The sequence below is a fragment of the Anomaloglossus baeobatrachus genome, chromosome 1, assembly GCF_048569485.1.
Source record: "Anomaloglossus baeobatrachus isolate aAnoBae1 chromosome 1, aAnoBae1.hap1, whole genome shotgun sequence".
NCBI classification, from domain to species: domain Eukaryota; kingdom Metazoa; phylum Chordata; class Amphibia; order Anura; family Aromobatidae; genus Anomaloglossus; species Anomaloglossus baeobatrachus.
In genome coordinates, this window is record NC_134353.1 from 283173134 (window position 1) to 283193698 (window position 20565).

At 44.9% G+C, this 20565-nt stretch overlaps 1 protein-coding gene and 1 long non-coding RNA gene across 6 annotated transcripts in view; one reads left to right on the plus strand and one right to left on the minus strand.

The window, feature by feature from the left end:
- Positions 1–20565, plus strand: part of PDE5A (phosphodiesterase 5A) — a 394028-nt gene that overhangs the window by 226642 nt on the left and 146821 nt on the right. For all 5 annotated transcript variants that reach the window (XM_075350615.1, XM_075350624.1, XM_075350634.1 and 2 more), the window contains exons 6-7: positions 11761–11898; positions 18589–18656. In XM_075350615.1, the coding sequence (XP_075206730.1) occupies positions 11761–11898; positions 18589–18656 (206 nt within the window). The remainder of the gene's footprint in view (positions 1–11760; positions 11899–18588; positions 18657–20565) is intronic.
- LOC142311848 (uncharacterized) overlaps positions 1–20565 on the minus strand; it is a 90448-nt gene that overhangs the window by 36459 nt on the left and 33424 nt on the right. The gene's annotated exons all lie outside the window — the stretch shown is intronic.

Genomic DNA, 20565 nt, shown 5'->3' on the forward strand with positions numbered 1-20565 from the left:
AAAGTGGGAGTATTTGTTTATTTATATGATGTATATGTGAATGGTCAATATGAATAATGGTGTTTATGTCCTTTGTCACAGCAGCGGGGTAGGTCTGGTCCAGAGGAGCTCTAATTGTTACTGATGTTTGGATGGAGAGCCATTGGGAAAGGTACAGTGGCTCCGGTTACTGGTGACTTGCAGGTACAAGGTTGTCTGCAGGGTGGAAGTATTGCTCCGCTGGTGATCAATGCCTCATATATGGGTCAGGGTTGTTGCCAAGGGTTATATATTAAAGAGTTGATGGTTGCCGGGGAGTCATAGGTGGGTACAGTGGCTCAGGTTACAGGTACTCGGAAGCACAGGTTTTTTTTGTCGGGGCAAGGGATTACTCCTTTGGTGAGTATTACCTTATATATATATATATATATATATATATATATATATATGGGATCGTTGTTATGGTCAGTGATCCTTTTGGTGACACGGTAATCACAGGAGGAGTCACTAGTTGGGTTTCTGGTTCTGGATCCAAAGCGCAGTGCAGGCACGGGGTTCTGCACGGCATGGGGGTTTTGATCCGTATGTGATTAATACCTCTTATCTCTGGGCTGGTTGCAGTCGGGGATGTTGTTACATTAAAGTCGCTAACAGTATTTAAGTTTTGAGTTCACAGTTACTGTTACGCACATGGGGGATTGATCCGTAGGTTATTGATGCCTCATATCTCTGGGCTGGAGCTTTGCGGCCGGGGATGACATGGGGTTGGGGGTGAAGAGTAAGGTGTCGGATTTGAGGCTCAGTTTATAATTGATGCAACTTGGGGGTTTAATCCGTAGGTAATTAATACCTCCGATCTCTGGGTCGGTGTGTTGCGGCCGGGGATCGTGTTCTGGTGGTGGAATATATATACAGTGGCTTCGGTTACAGGGATCTTGCAGGCATGGGGTCCTGCAAGGTTGGGGTATTGATCCGTAGGTGATTAATGCCTCGTATCTCTGGGTTGGTGTGTTCCGGTTACATGGATCTTGCAGGCATGGGGTCCTGCAAGGTTGGGGTATTGATCCGTAGGTGATTAATGCCTCGTATCTCTGGATCGGTGTGTTGTGGCCAGGGATCGTGTTCTGATGGTGGAATATGGCTTCTGAACCGGATTTGCGGCAGGAGTAGGTTTGGTCCAGAGGCGGTTTACTGGATGATGTTATTTGATGGAGGAGTCCCTTGCGGAATACAGTGGCTTTGGTTACAGGGATCTTGCAGGCATGGGGTCCTGCAAAGTTCGGGTATTGATCCGTAGGTGATTAATGCCTCGTATCTCTGGGTCGGTGTGTTGCGGCCAGGGATTGTGTTCTGGTGGTGGAGTATGGCTTCTGGACCGGACTTATGGCGGGGGTAGGTCTGGTCAAGAGGTTGTTTAAGGGATAATGTTGTTTGATTGGAGAGTCACTTGTAGGATATAGTGGCTCCGGTTACAGGGATCTTGCAGGCATGAGGTCTTGCAAGGTTGGAGTATTGATCCGTAGGTGATTAATACCTCCTCTCCGGCCCGGTGTGTGTTGCGGCCAGGGATCATGTTTTGGTGGTGGAAGGTGGTTTCTGGACTGGGCCTACCCAGGGTTACGTATTGGATTACGTACTGTATTATTATGGTATTACCTATTGTTAAATGTTGGGGACGCCCGTTGGATGGCGCCCCCTTGTGTTAGTGTGTAAACAATAGGCAATAAAAGGGCTGCTGTGGCCAATTCAACCAAGTCATAAGCAGTGTCGGTGTGTTAATTATACAAGGTAGGGGGTAATTGGGAGTAATCTCGTGGAGACACCTGACATGATTAATCTAGGATTTATTGGCAGCTATGGGCTAACATTAACTCCTTATTACCCCGATTTGCCAACGCACCAGGGCAAATCGGGAAGAGCCGGGTACAGTCCCAGAACTGTCGCATCTAATGTATGCGGCAATTCTGGGCGGCTGCTGGCTGATATTGTTAGGCTGGGGGGCTCCCCATAACGTGGAGCTCCCCATCCTGAGAATACCAGCCTTCAGCCGTATGGCTTTATCTGGCTGGTATTAAAATTAGGGGGGACCGCACGCCGTTTTTTTAATTATTTAATTATTTTTTTCCCTGCACAGTATAAACACGGCCACCGGCTGCTGTGATTGGGTGCAGTGAGACACCTGTCACTCAGCGTGGGGGCATGTCTCACTGAAACCAATCATAGGCGCCTGTGGGCGGGGAAAGCAGGGAATACGAGATTGTTTAATGAGCGGCCGGCTTTTTCAAAATAGTAAAAGCCGCCGCAGCAGTGTGAATGCCGTGCAGCGCTGCGCTGGGGATCGGGGATCGGTGAGTATGAGAGAGGGCTGCTAACTTCAGTCACTCAGGGGATTAGCGGACACCGGTGAGCCCTTCACTGGTGACCGCTAATCAGGACGCGGCACAGACAGAGCCGCAGCATGACAATGAAGTCGGGTGAAGTTAACCCAAGTTCATTCTGATCGTGTGGCTCTGTCTGTGTCTGCTGTCATCTGCCATTCAGCTCTGCTACATGGCTGTCTGTGTCTGCTGTCAGTGGCCATGTAGCAGAGCTGAATGGCAGATGACATAGTAAAAAATACGCATTACACACGCATTACACACGCATTATACACGCTAGTAAAATCATTAATTTATTCAGAAAAAGCATCGCACTTGCGTTGCACTCGGACCTAACGTGAACTAAAATCAGCCGAGTTTTTTTCAGCCAACCCGGACCGATTTTACTCGCATAGATGTGTTTCCAGCCTTAAATCCTACCGCCTTAGCTTCCACCGGAGGTGTGGGAACTGAAAACCGCACCATTATATTTAAGACAATTCACACATAATAACAATTTGTTTAGATCTCAATCACAATGATACATTAGATCTTGCCTCACATTTAATCCCAGAGGTACCCGTGACTGCATAATAAACATGCACCATGACTCTCTGTTAAATAATAATTTACGGTGTTCTCCCCTTTCTTTACCAATGGCTCTAAAAGTGGAAGTATTTCCAGCATGTACTGCAAAAAAATGTTTTGAAGCTGCCGAACTTTTATAATTTACTCCTTTTGTAGGATCCAGTAAATGTCTTCTAATCCGCACTTTCAGTGCACGAGATGTGCATCCCACATAATGCAAACTGCAGGTTGTATATTCTATTACATAGACTACAAAAGTAGTATTGCAATTGATATAATTTTTTATGTTGTAAATTTTTCCTGTAGCAAATGAGGAAAAGATTTTAGTATTAATTATATGCTGAGAACACATACAAATTTTATGTCCACATTTAAAACATCCTCAAGACAGTTAAGATATTTACTGGATTCCACAAAAGGAGTAAATTATAAAAGTTCGTCAGCTTCAAAACATTTTGCTGCAGTACATGCTGGTAACACGTCCACTTTTAAACCCATTGGTATAGAAAAGGTTAATAAAAAAAAAACGCATACGGTTTTTCTGAGGCTGGAGTCTCACTCGTACCACATCACCCAGCACAGCCGCACACTCTCCTAACAGGAGTGGGTCGGTTGTTGTGTTTCTATGTACCTGCACGCTCATGCTCGCACGAGCCTCGCATCACCCAGCACAGCCGCACACTCACCTGACAGGAGCGGGTCGGCCGCATGTGTTTTTATGTACCTGCATGCATGTTTGGAGAGCAGCAGGCCGTGCCGGGTAATGTGATGCGAGTCCCTCGCACATTTGACTCTGGGCTTATTTTGATACAAAGCACAGATAAAGCCCGACAGCTGGGGGCCGCAGCCGTGGGCTTTATCTGTGCTGGCATCAGAATACAGGGACCCTACTCCGATTGCTTTATTTATTCATTTATTTCTATACTGATACTCACCCGCAGACACTTGCACTGCTTTCCCTGGCCACTGGACGTCCTGGCACCTGTGATTGGTTACAGTCAGCTAACACGCTGCCACTCAGGGTGGGGTGCATCTAATTGCAACCAATTAAATGCGCCAGTGGTTGGGCAAAGCAGTGAATATTCAATTGTTGGCTCCAGAAGGGAAAGCGTGACCTGGAAGAGTGATACAGCCTCAGGCCTAAGACACACACCCGTGCCGCCGGCTCATCACGAACCGGCGGCATGGAGACACGTGGACCTATGTTTTCATTATTGTTTGGACACACGTAAGTATTTTGGAACGGAACGTGTGTCCGTTCCGTACTTATGTGCGTCCGTGATTTTCTCACGCTGACATGTCCACGTATTCTCCGGCAGCACAGGTGTCACACGGCTCGCACCCGTACCACACGGATGTAGTGTGGAAGCGGTTCTGTGTGACCCGCGCCGGAGAACACGTGTCATTAATTTAAAAATTAAAAAAATTGTATGATCGGTGTAGTGTCGGACATTTCCATAATGTTGCTGCAGCGACAGGTACGATGTTGTTCCTCGTTCCTGCGGCAGCACACATCGCTGTGTATGAAGCCGCAGGAGCAAGGAACATCTCCTTACCTCCGTCCCGGCTGCAATGACGAAGGAAGGAAGTGGACGGGATGTTTACGTCCTGCTCATCTCCACCCCTCTGCTTCCATTGGCCACCTGCCGTGTGACGTTGCTGTGACACCACACGACCCGCCCCCTTAGGAAGGAGGCGGGTCGCCAGCCAGAGCGACGTCGCAGGGCAGGTAAGTGCATGTGAAGCTACCGTAGTGATAATGTTCGCTATGGCAGCTATCACATGATATCGCATGTGTGACGGGGGCGGGGACTATCGTGCTCGGCATCGATACAATCGGCTTGCGATGTTGTAGTGTGCAAAGTACCCCTAACAGTCTTGATAAATAACCCAGACTTGTTTCAGCAGTTCATTTCACTTCACAGATATTTACTTTTATGATGTAAACTATCCCTGTCCATTTGAATTTCTTGATAACTTGTCATTTGCACACAGCTTACATTTTAATAAACAGAGTTTGCATATCCCTGGACTTCTTGTTTATCTTCCTCATTTGGACTGTTATCAGTTAATTCACCACTGATCAAGGCTCAGTTCACCTGAATGAGTGCTGGCTCTCTTTTACATTTTCACCCAAGAACCCATATACTGTAGATCAGGTGTGATTTGAGAGTTTCATTGACATTATGCTTCCTTTAATGGATAAGGGTTATTGTCACAAAACAACCACCTTTATTTTCTCTCTAAATCTGTATTACTGTTGGATGGCTGCATAACTTATGGAGTGAATGAAATAAAATTGTTTAATATGCCAATCTTACACTAAAGTCCCACCCTGAGTATTGCATGAGTTTTGGAGGTTGCAGAATTTCTGCTGCGTTTCTGTACCTATTACGCAAAGTAGGTTATTTGCATTTTTGTTGTTGTTGCAGTTTGGGTGCATTTTTTATATACATTTTGATGACTTTTTAACTCTGTGGTTTTTGTTATGTCATGTTTAACATAAAACTTCTTTATTTTTTACTTCCTGATATTTGGCTTTGACAAACGTTTATTGATACAGTTGTGTGGAGTTTGTGTGTTTTTAAAATGTCTATGCATACTTCCTGATCAAATGCAATTAAATATCAGTCTTCCATACAGTAAAATGTACATCCCATAGTCCTCAATATAGTATAATGAACACCCCATAGTCCTTCATATAGTATCACTGGCGGACACAGACAGAAAAGGGTCCCTGTGCAAGAACAATATATGGCCAATTTTCAGTCCAATAATTCATCAAAGGGGACAATTCCACCTGTTTTGAAGGTAGAAATGGGCTCCCGAACCTTTTGGGCCCTTGTGTGGCTGCACAGGTTGCATCAATGATATGTCCGCCCCTGTATAGTATAATGCACCCCACCCATTGTCCTCCATATAATATAATGCACCCTCCACAGTCTTCCATATAATATAATAAACCCTCCATAATCCTCCAGATGTAATGCATCCTTCATAGTCCTCCATATATAATGCCCCTTCATAGTTCACCAAATAGTATAATGAATAACATAGTCCTTCATATATTATAATACATCCTGCATATAGTATAATGCATCCCCCATAGTTCTCCATATATTAAATAGTACATTACTATAGTCCCCCATGTAGTATAATGCACCCCCCATAGTCCTCCATATAAGACCCGCAACACACATCCGTTTAATTTGTACGTGTGCGGTACATATTTGCACGTACCAGAGACACGTACACACGGAGACCCATGTTATTCTATAGTAGATGGCACACACACGTAAAATCACACGAAATGTGTGTCCGTCTGGTAAGTACGTGTGTGCGCTTTTCTACACGGACAACATGTCCGTTTTTGGCCGGCAGCACGCAGGCACGGTCCCGCTTTAGTCTATGGGTCCGTGCCTGCACGTACCGCACACGGAGTATGTCTGTGTTCAGCACGTTTCGTGCATGTGCGTTTTTACACTAGCGATCTTATTTTTTGTTTTTTTTTAAATTAAATTCAGTATACTTACCTTTTTTTCTGCTGTTCTCAGTCATACTTACATTGGCGCTCGTTTTTTTTCTTCCCCCGGCTCATACCGCTCCCCGATCACCAGCGCAGCGAGGAACAGCTGTGCAGAGAATACGCAGCAACAATTACTTTGAATATGCCGGCCGCTCATTAATCATTCTCGTATTCCCTGCTTTCCCCACCCACAGGCGCCTGTGATTGGTTGCAGTCATCCACGCCCCCACGCTGAGTGACAGGTGTCTTACTGCACCCAATCACAGCAGCCGGTGGGCGTGTCTATACTGTGCAGTAAAATAAATAAATAAATAAATAAATAATTTAAAAAAAACGGCGTGCGGTCTCCCCCAATTTTAATACCAGCCAGATAAAGCCATACAGCTGAAGGCTGGTATTCTCAGGATGGGGAGCCCCACGTTATGGGGAGCCCCCCAGCCTAACAATATCAGTCAGCAGCTGCCCAGAATTGGCACATTCAATATATGCGACAGTTCTGGGACTGTACCCGGCTCTTCCCGATTTGCCCTGGTGCGTTGGCAAATCGGGGTAATAAGGAGTTTTTGGCATCCCATAGCGGCCAATAAGTCCTAGATTAATCATGTCAGGTGTCTCCCCGAGATACCTTCCATGATTAATCTGTAAATTACAGTAAATAAACACACACACCCGAACAATCCTTTATTAGAAAAAAAAAACACTAACAAATTGCCTTGTTCACCAATTTAATAAGCCCGAAAAAGCCCTCCATGTCCGGCATACTCCAGGATGGTCCAGCGTCGCATCCAGCTCTGCTGCATGAAGGTGACCGGAGCTGCAGAAGACACCGCCGCTCCTGTCAGCTCCACGCAGCTAATGAAGGGAATAGCGCGATCAGCTGAGCTGTCACTGAGGTTACTCACGGCCAACGCTGAATACAGCTGATCGCGCTATTCCCTTCATTAGCTGCGTGGAGCTGTCAGGAGCGGCGGTGTCTTCTGCAGCTCCGGTCACCTTCATGCAGCAGAGCTGGATGCGACGCTGGACCATCCTGGAGTACGCCGGACATGGAGGTCTTTTTCGGGCTTATTAAATTGGTGATGATGAGGGAATTTGTTAGGCTAAGTTCACACATCCTGTGTTTTGCATCAGTCACAATCCGTCGCCTTGGGGAATTACGGTAACCTGCAAAATATTTTGCAGGAATCCTGTATTTCCCCATAGACTTCTATTAGCGACGGATTGCGACTGATGACCCTGCGTTGCATCCGCTGCGTCGCGGTCCGTCGTTTTTGACTGACCGCCGAGCGGGGAGCAACGCAGAATGTAACGTTTTTCGGGCCGTCAAAATTAACGCGCCGCGCAGGAATCCGTCGCCATCCGTCAAGCTTGTAATGCATGTCTATGGTGCTGGATTCCGTCGTAATCCGTCTTACAACGGAATCCAGCGCAGGATTCCGTCATGCTCTACTGAGCATGCCCAGCATGCTTGGCACGCCCACTGGGCTGTCCCAAACACAGACGGATCATGACTGATCCGTCAAAAAACGGACGCACAGCGGATGTAACAGACGCAACTGATCCGTTTTTTCACAGGATTCCTGTGAAAGGAATCCTGTGAAAAACACATCAGTTGACATCTTGAAAATGACTGATCCGTTGCTGACGGACCTGACGGATTGAAAACACAGGATGTGTGAACTTAGCCTTAGTGTTTTTTATTTCTAATAAATGATTTTTTCAGGTGTGTGTGTGTTTATTTACTGTAATTTACAGATTAATCATGGAAGGTATCTCGGGGAGATGCCTGACATGATTAATCTAGGACTTATTGGCAGCTATGGGCTGCCAAAAACTCCTTATTACCCCGATTTGCCAATGCACCAGGGCAAATCTGGAAGAGTCGGGTACAGTGCCAGGACTGTCGCATATAATGTATGCGGCAATTCTGGGCGGCTGCTGACTGATATTGTTAGGCTGGGGGGCTCCCCATAATGTGGAGCTCCCCATCCTGAGAATACCGGCCTTCAGCCATATGGCTTTATCTGGCTGGTATTAAAATTGGGGGGACCGCACGCCGGTTTTTTAAATTATTTATTTATTTATTTTACTGCACAGTATAGACACGCCCACCGGCTGCTGTGATTGGGTGCAGTAAGACACCTGTCACTCAGCGTGGGGGGCGTGTCTGACTGCAACCAATCACAGGCGTCTGTGGGTGGGGAAAGCAGGGAATACGAGATTGATTAATGAGCGGCCGGCATATTCAAAGTAATTGTTGCCGCGTATTCTCTGCACAGCTGTTCCTCGCCGCGCTGGTGATTGGGGAGCAGTAAGTATGAGACGGGGCTGCTCACTTCAGTCACTCGGGGGATTAGCGGTCACTGGTGAATCCTTCACAGGTGACCGCTAATCAGTACGCGGCACACAGACAGAGCTGCGGCATGACAATGAAGTCGGGTGAAGGTCACCCAAGTTCATTCTCATCGCGCAACTCTGTCTGCTGTCAGCCGACATGTATCAACGACATTGTGCAACACACAAACGGACATTCCACATGGACATTCTACGTACACATACACGGGCATTTTACACACAAACACAGACATTTTACACGTACACACGGCTCGCATACGCCATCACACGGAAGCCATACGTACCGGAGAAACGCCCAAAAAAAACGGAACACGGACCCGAAAAACGGACCGTGTCACATGGACTTTATTTTGCGGAAGTGTGTTTTAGGCCTAATATAATGCACCCTCCATAGTCCTTCATATAGTATAATGCACACACAATAGTCTTCTATATAGTATAATGCACAGTAGAAAGTACTGCATATTGTATAATGCACCTCCATATATTATATAGTACATTCCTATAATCCTCCATGTAGTATAATGCACCCCCCATAGTCCTCCATATAATATAATGAACCCTCCATAGTCCTTCATATAGTATAATGCACACCCCATAGTCTTCTATATAGTATAATGCACAGTAGAAAGTCCTGCATATTGTATAATACACCCATTAGTCTTCCATATATAATAATGCACTATATAGTCCTCCATATAATATAATGCACCCTCTCTAATCCTTCATATATATTGTACCCCAATAGTCCTCCATACAGCGTAATGAACATGCCATAGTCCTCTCTATAGTACAATGAGCATCCCATAGTTTTCAATGTAGTGTTATGGCCACAATGTACTCACTGATTTAAAAAAAAAAAAAAAACTAAATAAATAAAAAAAATAAAATACTTTTTTCTCATCGGAACCCCACTGCTCTGGTCTTGGTATAAAGCTTTTTGAAGCTGTGTCTTCACTGCTCTGCAGAGCAGGGGCAATGAAGTGACGTCATCGCACCTGCTGCGCTAAACTGTCAGATCTCAGATGCAGTAGGAGAATGATGAAGGAAGGAGTGGACTGCAAAGTGCTCCCTCTTTCACACTTACTTTCAACTGTATCAGCATGCATGATACATAGAGTATTTGGTCACAGTTTTTTCCCAGTATTTCTAAGTCAAAACTAAGATTAGGTGAAAAATGCAGTGGTGGTGCCCGTGTTTTTGAAACTGCCAGGAGGTTATTGCTATGTAAGCTGAAGCCAGCATGCTGCAAGGGTTAACACAAAACATTCAGGGAAACCTGTCTTGTCACAGTTTGATCTGTTGTGTATTTGTTATGTGTGTTTAAGTAGCAGGACTTATCATTGCTTGGATTACAAATTGATGCACACTCCAGGCATACATGCCTCCTCTTCTGATTGACACCTTACTGTCAATGTATAATCTCTATTGAGAGCCTGGTGTGGGCAAGACAGTTCCCTGGACTCTCCTACATGACTAAAGGGTGCTTTACATGCTGCGACATCGCTAACGATATATCGTCGGGGTCACGTCGTTAGTGACGCACATCCGGCGCCGTTAGCGACATCGCAGCATGTGACACCAATGAGCGACGATCAACGAGCACAAAAACGTGAAAAATCGTTGCTCGTTGACACGTTGTTCATTTCTTTAATATCGTTGCTGCTGCAGGTACGATGTTGGTCATCGTTCCTGCGGCAGCACACATCGCTATATGTGACACCGCAGGAACGACGAACATCTCTTTACCTGCGTCCACCGGCAATGAAGAAAGAAGGAGGTGGGTGGCATGTTCCGGCCACTCATCTCCGCCCCTCCTCTGCTATTGGACGGCTGCCGTGTGACGTCGCTGTGATGCCGCATGAACCGCCCCCTTAGAAAGGAGGCGGATTGCCGGTCTGAGCGAAGTCGCAGGGAAGGTAAGTCCGTCTGACGGGTTTTAGCAATGTTGTGCGCCACGGGCAGCGATTTGCCCGTGACGCACAAACGACGGGGGCGGGTACGCTCGCTAGCGATAACGGTACCGATATCTCAGCGTGTAAAGTACCCTTAAAGCTAAAAATTCTGATTGTCTGAACGGCGGCACCTAGTAATTTATGTGATACATCATTGGATTCAGGATCTCTTTGCCTACATCACGCTGCTCTCACATGAGGCAACAAAAATCTGCTGACTGATTCATTTAAACAGAATCCCTTTGGTGTAATATGTGTCAAATTTAATGAGTCACCTAAATTTGGCACATATTTGGACTGTTGATGCGCCACAAAATAAAATATTCTGTAAAAATTGTAGCAAATCCGCCATGCTGTACTTTATCCAAATTCTTCCACTAAGTGCTACCTATTTTTTAAAAAGATTAACGCAAACAATGAAAACTATTGTACTGGCTCCATACATTTTTCCATAGAATTAAAATGGATCTGTTGGATCACTTATGCTAAATAAAACGTCTAACATGAATAACGCAGACATCTAGTGTTTGTCTTTTTTTCTTGTGTACGAGTATATAGACTTTTTACTGTACTATTTAAGGGCAACAGTCCCTAACAGTCACAAAAATACATAACATTCTTTATTATGCAAATAATACACACTTGTAAAACATGAGTCCTATATGGTCTCCACATATGGAAAATGGGGAAACCTCCCAATAAAATGTCACTAGGACTGGAGGTTATAGAATAACAATGATGAGCAAAAATCCAACCATCCACATACAGTAATTAAGTATTGCTGCAAATTAAGGACAGCACTGCAGCATTACGTGTATTATTGTATGAAATGGAATGTGTATTAAAATTATTTCACAATGAGCAAAATATTGGTGGGATGATGTATGTCTACAACGAATGGAGTTTAAAAATCTTCAATTTTTTCTACCCCAAAAAGTGAATAAACATGTAGATTGTAAAGAATCTTTGAAACTGAGGCACTTTTCCTTTGAAATTGTAGGTTCTACTTGATCTGGCGACATTAATTTTTGAAGAACAACAATCACTGGAGGTCATTCTAAAGAAGATTGCAGCAACCATTCTGTCATTCATGCAAGCTCAGAGGTGTACCATATTTATTGTGGATGAGGACTGTCCCGTGAGTAAACAGTATGGAATTACTACCTTATATTTTAATACTCCTCCCAAATACATATCATGATGGGTGTCATGACAAACTAGAGTTTATGCCGCATTTCCTGCACTAGTCCTTGGCTGGACCTGCAACATGCTCGCTTTCATCATGAGTCTAAACAAAGGGCTACCCCCAAACTACCCCAAGATATCTACAGCCCTCTACAGTACTGTAGTTTATGGGTCTCCATTAGGGATGAGCGAGTAGTGAAATACTCTGACTCACTATACTGGTAACGAGTAGGTCCTAATTCTCGGTTACTCGTTACGAGTAGAGAGTCCAATGCAAGTCAATGGGTTTTCCCATCCGATGCTTCCCTCCCCGCTGCCTCACTCTCCCGCCTGGTGATTCCCTCCCCACTGCTCGGTGCTTTGCTCCCCCAATGCCTCCCTGCCCGATCCTAAGTTAGGACCGGGCGGGGAGCGCAGCACCAGGGAGCAGGGAGCGAAGGACCCGGGCGGGGAGCGTGCATCAGCTGATTGCTTAAAAAAGTCGGCGGCTTTTTACCGCCCAGCTTTTAGACAATCATGCATCCATTTCAGCCTTTTACTCAGCCCCAGACCGCTTTGCAGGGTCCAGCAGACAATTCCCACATTTCTCATTGACTTACATTGGACTTGCTACTCCTAACGAGTAATTACGAGGATACTCGCGGAGTATCGAGTAGCCTGAATACCGTACTACTCGGCGAGTACCGAATAGTAAGGAATATACTCGCTCATCCCTAGTCTCCATCCTTACCTACTTGTAGCTCATTACTAGGTTAGCAACTAGAAGAAAAAACACACTGGAGGTATCCTCTATGCAAGCCAATACACTGCTATTGCCACAGTAATAAGTGCAAATAAGTTGCATCAACAGAACACCACAGCAGTCTGTCATCCCTAAAGTGGCAATAAAACTGCCTAAATGTTTATAATGAAGCCGAGAGCTTATTTAAATCATACTGGCAATGTATAATATAACTTAATATTTTATTAAAAATCAGCATCTATTTGATATATTTATCACACCTTTAGTGTGGCCTATGCCTTTGTGGCACCATCACGCCCGCCTATTTGCTTAATAAAGCTGCTACCTTATGGTGATTGACATGTCTGTGGATAAGCATGGTGATGTGTCAGCTTGGATGAGCTCCCAAAGTGGCTGCAGGCATGCTCTGCCGGTTGATGAGAGTACACAACAGCCGCACATCAGAAAAGTCCTCTCCTCCTCACTAAAGATGGTTTCAGACGTCTGTGTTTGAGGTACGTGTGACATCCGTTTTTAGAACTGATACCACACGTACTCATGCTATTATTTGCTGTTAATCACAGGTCCGTGTTTTCACATGGACTGTGTGACCTCTCATGACCCCACATGCACACACGCAGACATGTCCGTTTTTCCTCCGGCAGCACGGGTGTCATACGGATTGAACACTGATGTGATCCATGTGACATCAGTGTGACACTTACCGGAGAAAACACGGGTCTTTTTAATAAAAAGATTTTCTATATTTACCTCTCTCCAGTGATGCTGTCTCCCACTCCTGACCGCCACTCATTATGCTCACTGAATATTGAGTGCCCTGTGGAGCTGGAAGCAGGAGTAGCGCTGGGGACTTCAGTGCCGGGGACCGCATCACTGGGTGAGTATACAGCACAGTGTGTGTGTGTGTGTGTGTGTCTGTGTGTTTGTTTAGTGTATACATGCATTTGCGCTATGTGTGTGTGTATGTGTTTGGTGCATCCATCTGTGTCTGCTATGTGTGTATACGTATGTGTGCATATGTGCTCAGTGTATTTGTGTGTTTGTGTGTGGTGTGTGTGTGTGTGTGTGTGTAGTGAGGACCTGGAAGCTGGAACATCGCGGGGACAGCATCGGGGACTCATCACAGTTCCCAATGAACTCTGATGAACCCGTGAAGCTGTAGCACGAGTGTCGCGGGGGTCATCTGGAAGTCATCAGAGTTCATTGGGAACTCCAATGACATCCTGGATGTCATTGTGCTTGCAGAATACTCACCTGTCCCCGCGATGCTGTCCTCCGCGGTGCTGTATCCAGCGCTGTGCCCGCGATGCTCCGGCTTCAAGTTCCTGAGTGCGGTGAATAATCGATAAATATAATCAGCGGCAGTCAGGAGCAGGAGGCAGCAGAGCTGGAGACAGCAGGTAAATATGGAAAATCTTTTTTAACCATGCGTGTGACTGGTACCTGATTAAACATGGACGGCTGAAACCGGCCGAAAGCTGCTTCCTTTCTTATGGGTGCATTGAGTTGTGATCATAGACAGGTAGGCACCATAATTACATTGTGTGTGCCACCATGCTTAGCCAGTGTCAGTGTGCAGACACAGACACACAAAATAACATGATACAAGGTGCCAACTTCACGGACATGTTAGTCACCATAAGGTAGCGCCTTAATTATACAAATGGGAGGGTGTGATAGTGTATCAAGGCACAAGCTATGCCAACGGTGCACCAAAGTACCCTCTTTTGCATATGAAGTAAAAGTTGATTTTTAATAAAATATTAAAGGAATGGTCTGAAGTTAAACTAAATTGTCATCTAAATTCCTTTCTATTTAAAATCGTAATCTAAGCTATTTTATATTATACTTGTATTAAAAAAATCCCTACCATTCCAAAACTACAGTATCCAACTGCTATTATATTTTTCTCCTATTTCCTGTGTGATGACGCTTCATTTGAGAATCTCAGTGCATGATGGGATACTCAAACAAAGCATCATGATATGTAGAGTTTTGTGCTCTTCAGTTCTCAGTGAAGTACAACGACCATTTTATTATGGCATCTGCACAATACACAGACCCCCACCAAAAGGGAATTATGTTTTGACCAATTCTTAGTTTTCCAATAGCAAAAATAAAATTTGAAGGAAATCTACCAGAACAGATTTATAGGAAAAATAAATAAATAATTAAAAAAAAAACGTGTTTACTAAAAAAAATCTATGAGATAAGCTTAAATATTCAGGTCCAAACCCTGAAGCTACTTCGCTGGCAGACACGGATGAAAACAGTACCCTGCAGGGAGCTGAATTAACACTACACATAGAATTTACAATAATTAATAAAAAAAGAATTCCCACAATATTTACCTCTTATGTGATCCTGTGTTGTCTTGTATTTGAAATTCAAGACTATTGTTCATCGTCTTTAACGAGGACCTTTCAGTAGATTTTTATTAATTTTAATTGAGAGTAGCCCTCCATTCCAAAGGTTTAAACCCCCCCACCCCCAGTAATAAAGATGCAAGTATTCCCTTCAACCAAATGAGTGTATAGCATACCCTCTGTCATACAAGAAAGAGCAAATACCCCTAGAGAAGTTATAAGATATGCATCCAGTTGGATGAAGGAAAAAAAATTGCATCTTTATTACTGGAGGTCAAACCTTCGGAATGAAGGGGCACAGTAGGAATAGAAAAACTTAAAATCAGCCCATCTGCAGTTAAATGAAAAAGTCTAGTGAAAGGTCCTCTTTAAAGTAATATTCTAACCCTGTAGAGCAGTGTTTCTCAACTCCAGTCCTCAAGACCCACCAACAGATCATGTTTTCAGGTTTTCCTCAATCAGGTTTCTAGGATTTCCTTAATTTTGCACAGGTGATGGAATTTTTCCCTGTCTAATATTGAGGAAAACCTAAAAACATGATCTGTTGGTGGGTCTTGAGGACTGGAGTTGAGAAACACTGCTGTAGAGTGTAAGCCTGCAAGGTCACGGTTCTCTCCATCTGTTCCACACTGTCATTGTTAGTTTGTGCATTGTACTTTATATTTGTATTTTGTATGTAACCCATTCCTATGTGCAGCACCATGGAATCAATGGAACTCAAAAAATAAATAATAATAGTAATAATCATAAGCTTTCTCACCCCTACACTGGATAGATAATAAATGCTAGGTCGGCTGACAGCTGTGCTGGCGATCATTAGGGAACACAGTGGTAGAGTAGGAGAACCTCGCCAGTCTAGCATTTATTAGCAATCTATTGGATCGGTGATACATGCTTCTGGTCAGAACACCACTTTACTATGCTCACATATTTCCCTCTATTTCAGCCAGGTAAGAAGCATATATAGAAACTTACTGGATTCACAAAAAGGCCATTGTGCAAATACTGTACCTGTAATGGAGAAATTGGATTAAAAAATGCATAATCTTAAAGGGGTTTTCCAGGCTGAGAAGAAAAGACTGCAGCAAGGGCTCATTCACATGAGCGTATAACTGTGACTAGTGTTATCCAGACCATCAGGAAATTTGACTTCAAGCACCATCTTTATGCTGACGACACATAACTATACACCTCATCCCCTGAGCTCACCCCCGCTGTACTACAGAACACTAGTGACTGTCTGTCCATAGTTTCAAACATCATGCCTGCTCTCTATGTGAAACTTAACCTTTCCACAACTGAACTTCTCTCTCCATCTACTAGTCTCCCTAAAGCTGACATCTCCTTGCCTGTGTGTGGCACCACGATAACTCCCAGGCAGCAGGTTCTCTGGCTGGATATTATGCTTGACACTAATCTTTCTTTCACCTCCTATATACAATCTCTCATCCACTTTTGTCGCTGGCACCTGAAGAACATCTCTAGGATCCGTCACTTTCTCATCATGGAAACTAAAAAAAACCCCACTGGTGCCCTGATCTACTCCCGCCTTGACTACTGTAATTCTCTATTAATTGGCCTCCAACTAGACTTTCTCCTCTGCAGTCCATCCTTAATGCAGCAGCTAGGGTCACCTATCTGGCTAATCGTTACTCGGACGCTTCCGCTCTATGCCAGTCATTCCACTGTTTGCCCATACATCATAGGATCCAATACAAATTACTTGTTCTCACCCACAGACCTCTCCACAGTGCAGCACCACCCTACATCTACACACTAAGCTTTGTCTATTACCCTACCTGTTCTCTACACTCCGTAAATGACTTTCGACTAACATCCACACTAATCTGATCCTCTCACTTTCGGCTCCAAGACTTCTCTTGAGCTCCACAAATCCTCTGGAATGCTCTACCCGAAGAAACTAGGATGAACCACAATTTACACAGCTTTAGACGCTCCCAAGAAAACACATCTTTTTAGGGTGGCCTATCACCCTCTTTAATAGAAGTCAATTCATATAGAGCCCCTCCACTACTTCTCAGAATATACCTCTCTGTTAGACTCCACCGCACCCAAAAGCATCACAAAATTGACTGATGACTGGTTTATGAAGCCTTTATCTATCCTACATTTCTTCAAGATGGCTAGACCGTCATTGTAAATAATCATCTGCACCTTATCATCCCCACCTCACCCCATTGTAGATTGTAAGCTCTCACGAGCAAAGTTGCCATTATTTTTGCTTTAGTTATTATATTTTCTTTAACTGTTACTTATGAAGGTTTGTTTGTATATGAACCTCTGAATTGTAAAGCTATGCGGAATATGTTGGCGCTATAAAAATAAAGATTTTTATTATTCATTTTTATCGACAGCACTCAGTTCAGTGTTACACAATGGGGCAGTTCAGATCTGCGTTTTTGTCTCAGGCCAATTCAGCCTGGAAAAAAAATTGCAGCACAAAATCGAATCACGCACACCCATACAAATCATTGTAAAATATCTGGCTGCACTCGGATGTCATCTGAGTGCAGTCCAATTTACACAGACACAAACAATGGAGAAGATGGAAAAAATAAAGGGATATTCCCATCTCAAAGATCCTATCCCAATTAATAATAATAATAATAATAAAATTAGCAAATATTTCCAATTAGAAATGTAGTATAGTTCTCATGATATAGTAATTGCAGATTAAGTAGCAGCTGCATCTAACTAACTGTCACTATACCAGTGGATATAACCATGGATACCTAAGCTGCAATGCCCTGCAGAAGAGGTAAGAGACCTGTCTAGAGCAAAAGAACTATACTACATTTCTAATTGGAGGGATTTACTATTATTATTATTATTATTATTATTATTATTATTACACCTACTACATAAGGATCTTGGAGTTGGGAATACCATCCTCTCTGTACCTGTGATACAATTATCTCATGCGAGAGAATCGGATCATACTAAATGACACTCAGCTCAAACTCTTGACGAGTGTCACAGGAGCATGAGATAATGATCACTTGTGTGAGCGCAGTGCTGCCGAATCAAGGTAGAATGTGATGCCCACACTGTCACAATTCCTCTGTGTTATCCTTGTGAGTGGATGGTCACATGATCACAAGTATGCTACTTAGTTGAAGTCACATGCTGATAAGACAGTTGCACTTATCTCAATGTTCTATAGAGTGAGGCGTACAATCTTGTCTGCACATTGCCGCAACTATGGAAATCGCATACTTGTGGTGACGTGACAGTCCAACCTCAGGGGCAATATAGGAGAATCACACACTGCCACAATGCCATGGGCAATATAGGGGAATCGCACACTGCCACGATTCAGCAGTCTGTAGTCACATAGAGTAGCTGCATACTTTTATTCTCAGCCTGGAAAACCCCTTTAATGCTGATTCTTAACTGCAGTTAATGATGACTTTTGTTTTCATTTGTTTCTCTAATTCATAGTTTGTTTTTTAAGTAATAAATGAATCAAGAAAATAATGAGGTACTGTAAAATTTTTAATATATTTTTTGGTAGGATACCTTTTCCAGTGTCTTTCATATGGAATCTGATGAACTACAAGAATCAGTAGATGCCATAAAAAGGTAATTATGAAACAAGCCAAAATAACTTAATTGTAGTGCAACTTATAAAGGCTTAACAATTTCAGTAATAGTTAAAACAAAAATCAAAAACCTTAGGCGTAAGGTGCCTCTGATAGCTGTCAGTCAACAGGTGTTTATCCTAATTTAACTATGCAGATGCACGCTCATCGTGGAGGAGCATGCATGTCATCTGCATGGAGGGAATGGCGACAACCAGACACCTCTGCCAGTGACTTATCTCCTAGGAGAACAAAAGGATTGTGTTGTAATTCACAATGCCTGCGACAGAAAGCCTTTATATACATTGATTGCTTGGCCGCTTTTGTTAATGTACTTTACTGTGAGGGGCCTTTAACATTATAGGGTTTGGCACAAGTGATGATTGAGCACTACCATGCTCGGGTGCTCCATACTAGTAACTAGTGTTGAGCGAGCACTACCATGTTTTGGTCCTCCGTACTAGTGATGTGTCGGTCACAAATGATCCAACACAAAGATCCGGATACCTGCTGTGACTGATGTCGCGGGCGGAGGAGGGGACGCTGCGCTCACCCACTGCTCAGGTCCGGCTGCTGCTGCTCGGTGGTAGCTCGAGCGGTGGGCCGGATCCCGGGGACTCGAGCGGCGCTCCTCGCCCGTGAGTGAAAGGGGGGTGGTTTGGTTTAGGGATATTGTCCATGACGCCACCCACGGTTGTGGTGAAGTTGTGACACCACCGCTGCTCTGGATGGGGATCCCGGGAGCGATGACAGGGAGCAGCTTGGATGTTGTTTCTCCCCTCCGTGTGTAGGGGGGGTTGGTTGTCCCGGGGCCCGGTGAGGGTTAGGGATGGATGGCAGATGGGTTACGGGGCCTGGTGAGGTGCAGGGTCGCGGGGGCAGCGCAGTGCCGCACGGCACGGTGGTACTCACTCAGCCAATGACGAATGCAAAGTCTCCGGTAAAACAAACGGCTGGATGGATGGGTCCCACAGACATCTGCGGTAGCTCTCCCGGTAGGTTGATGGTGACTGCCTTTCCCTGCACCTGTGTTGTGTTTACGGTTCCAATGGCCTCCCACCGGTAACCCGCTCCCCAGCTTGGATGGATGCTGAAGGAGCCCCTTTTGCCCGCAGGCTCTGGCCCTGGGAACTGTAGCCTTGGCGGTGACTGTGTTTCCCTTTACGGTGTGAGCTGTTGCCTTCAATCGGGTCTTGACTGCTGGGAAACCCCGGAGGTTCCCTTCGCTAACGGATTTGACCAGTTTTACGGCGACTACTAGCCTGGTCGGGGTCCGTAAGCCCTGCCGGATGGTGCTGGCTTCTCTTTGCTCCCTGATCCAGTACCGTCGGGCCACCGCCCATCCCCGGTCCTTACGGTTCGCTCCAATCAGCCTCTCCTGCAGACGGTCACCACCGTCTGCCAACCTTGCTGTTCCGTCCGGGCCACACACCCGGACGCCTTCAGTCTCCTCTCCTACCACTTCACTCCTCAAACTTCTAAACTAAACTCCAACTAACTACCTTTTCCCGCCTCCAGGACTGTGAACTCCTCGGTGGGTGGGGCCAACCGCCTGGCCCACCCCCTGGTGTAGACATCAGCCCCTGGAGGAAGGCAACAAGGATTTGTGTTTGACTTCGGTGTGCCTAGCCAGGGTGTGGGGTGTGTTGTTGTAGTACCTGTGACGTCCTGGCTTGTCCAGGGCGCCACAACTGACAGGTGCCGGATCCCCAGTTGAGAGCCACTAATTTCTATTAACAGCTCTCACTGGGTGTAAAATTTGGGTGTTTGGTTGGCGAAACCCCGCCCACTTGAACAAAACCACGCCCACTCAGCAAATGAATTGGTCCGTTGTGGGTGTGAGGGGTTTAGCCACGGTTGGGCGGGGTTTCACCGGCATTAACACAAGCTTAAATATGTGTTTACCTGCG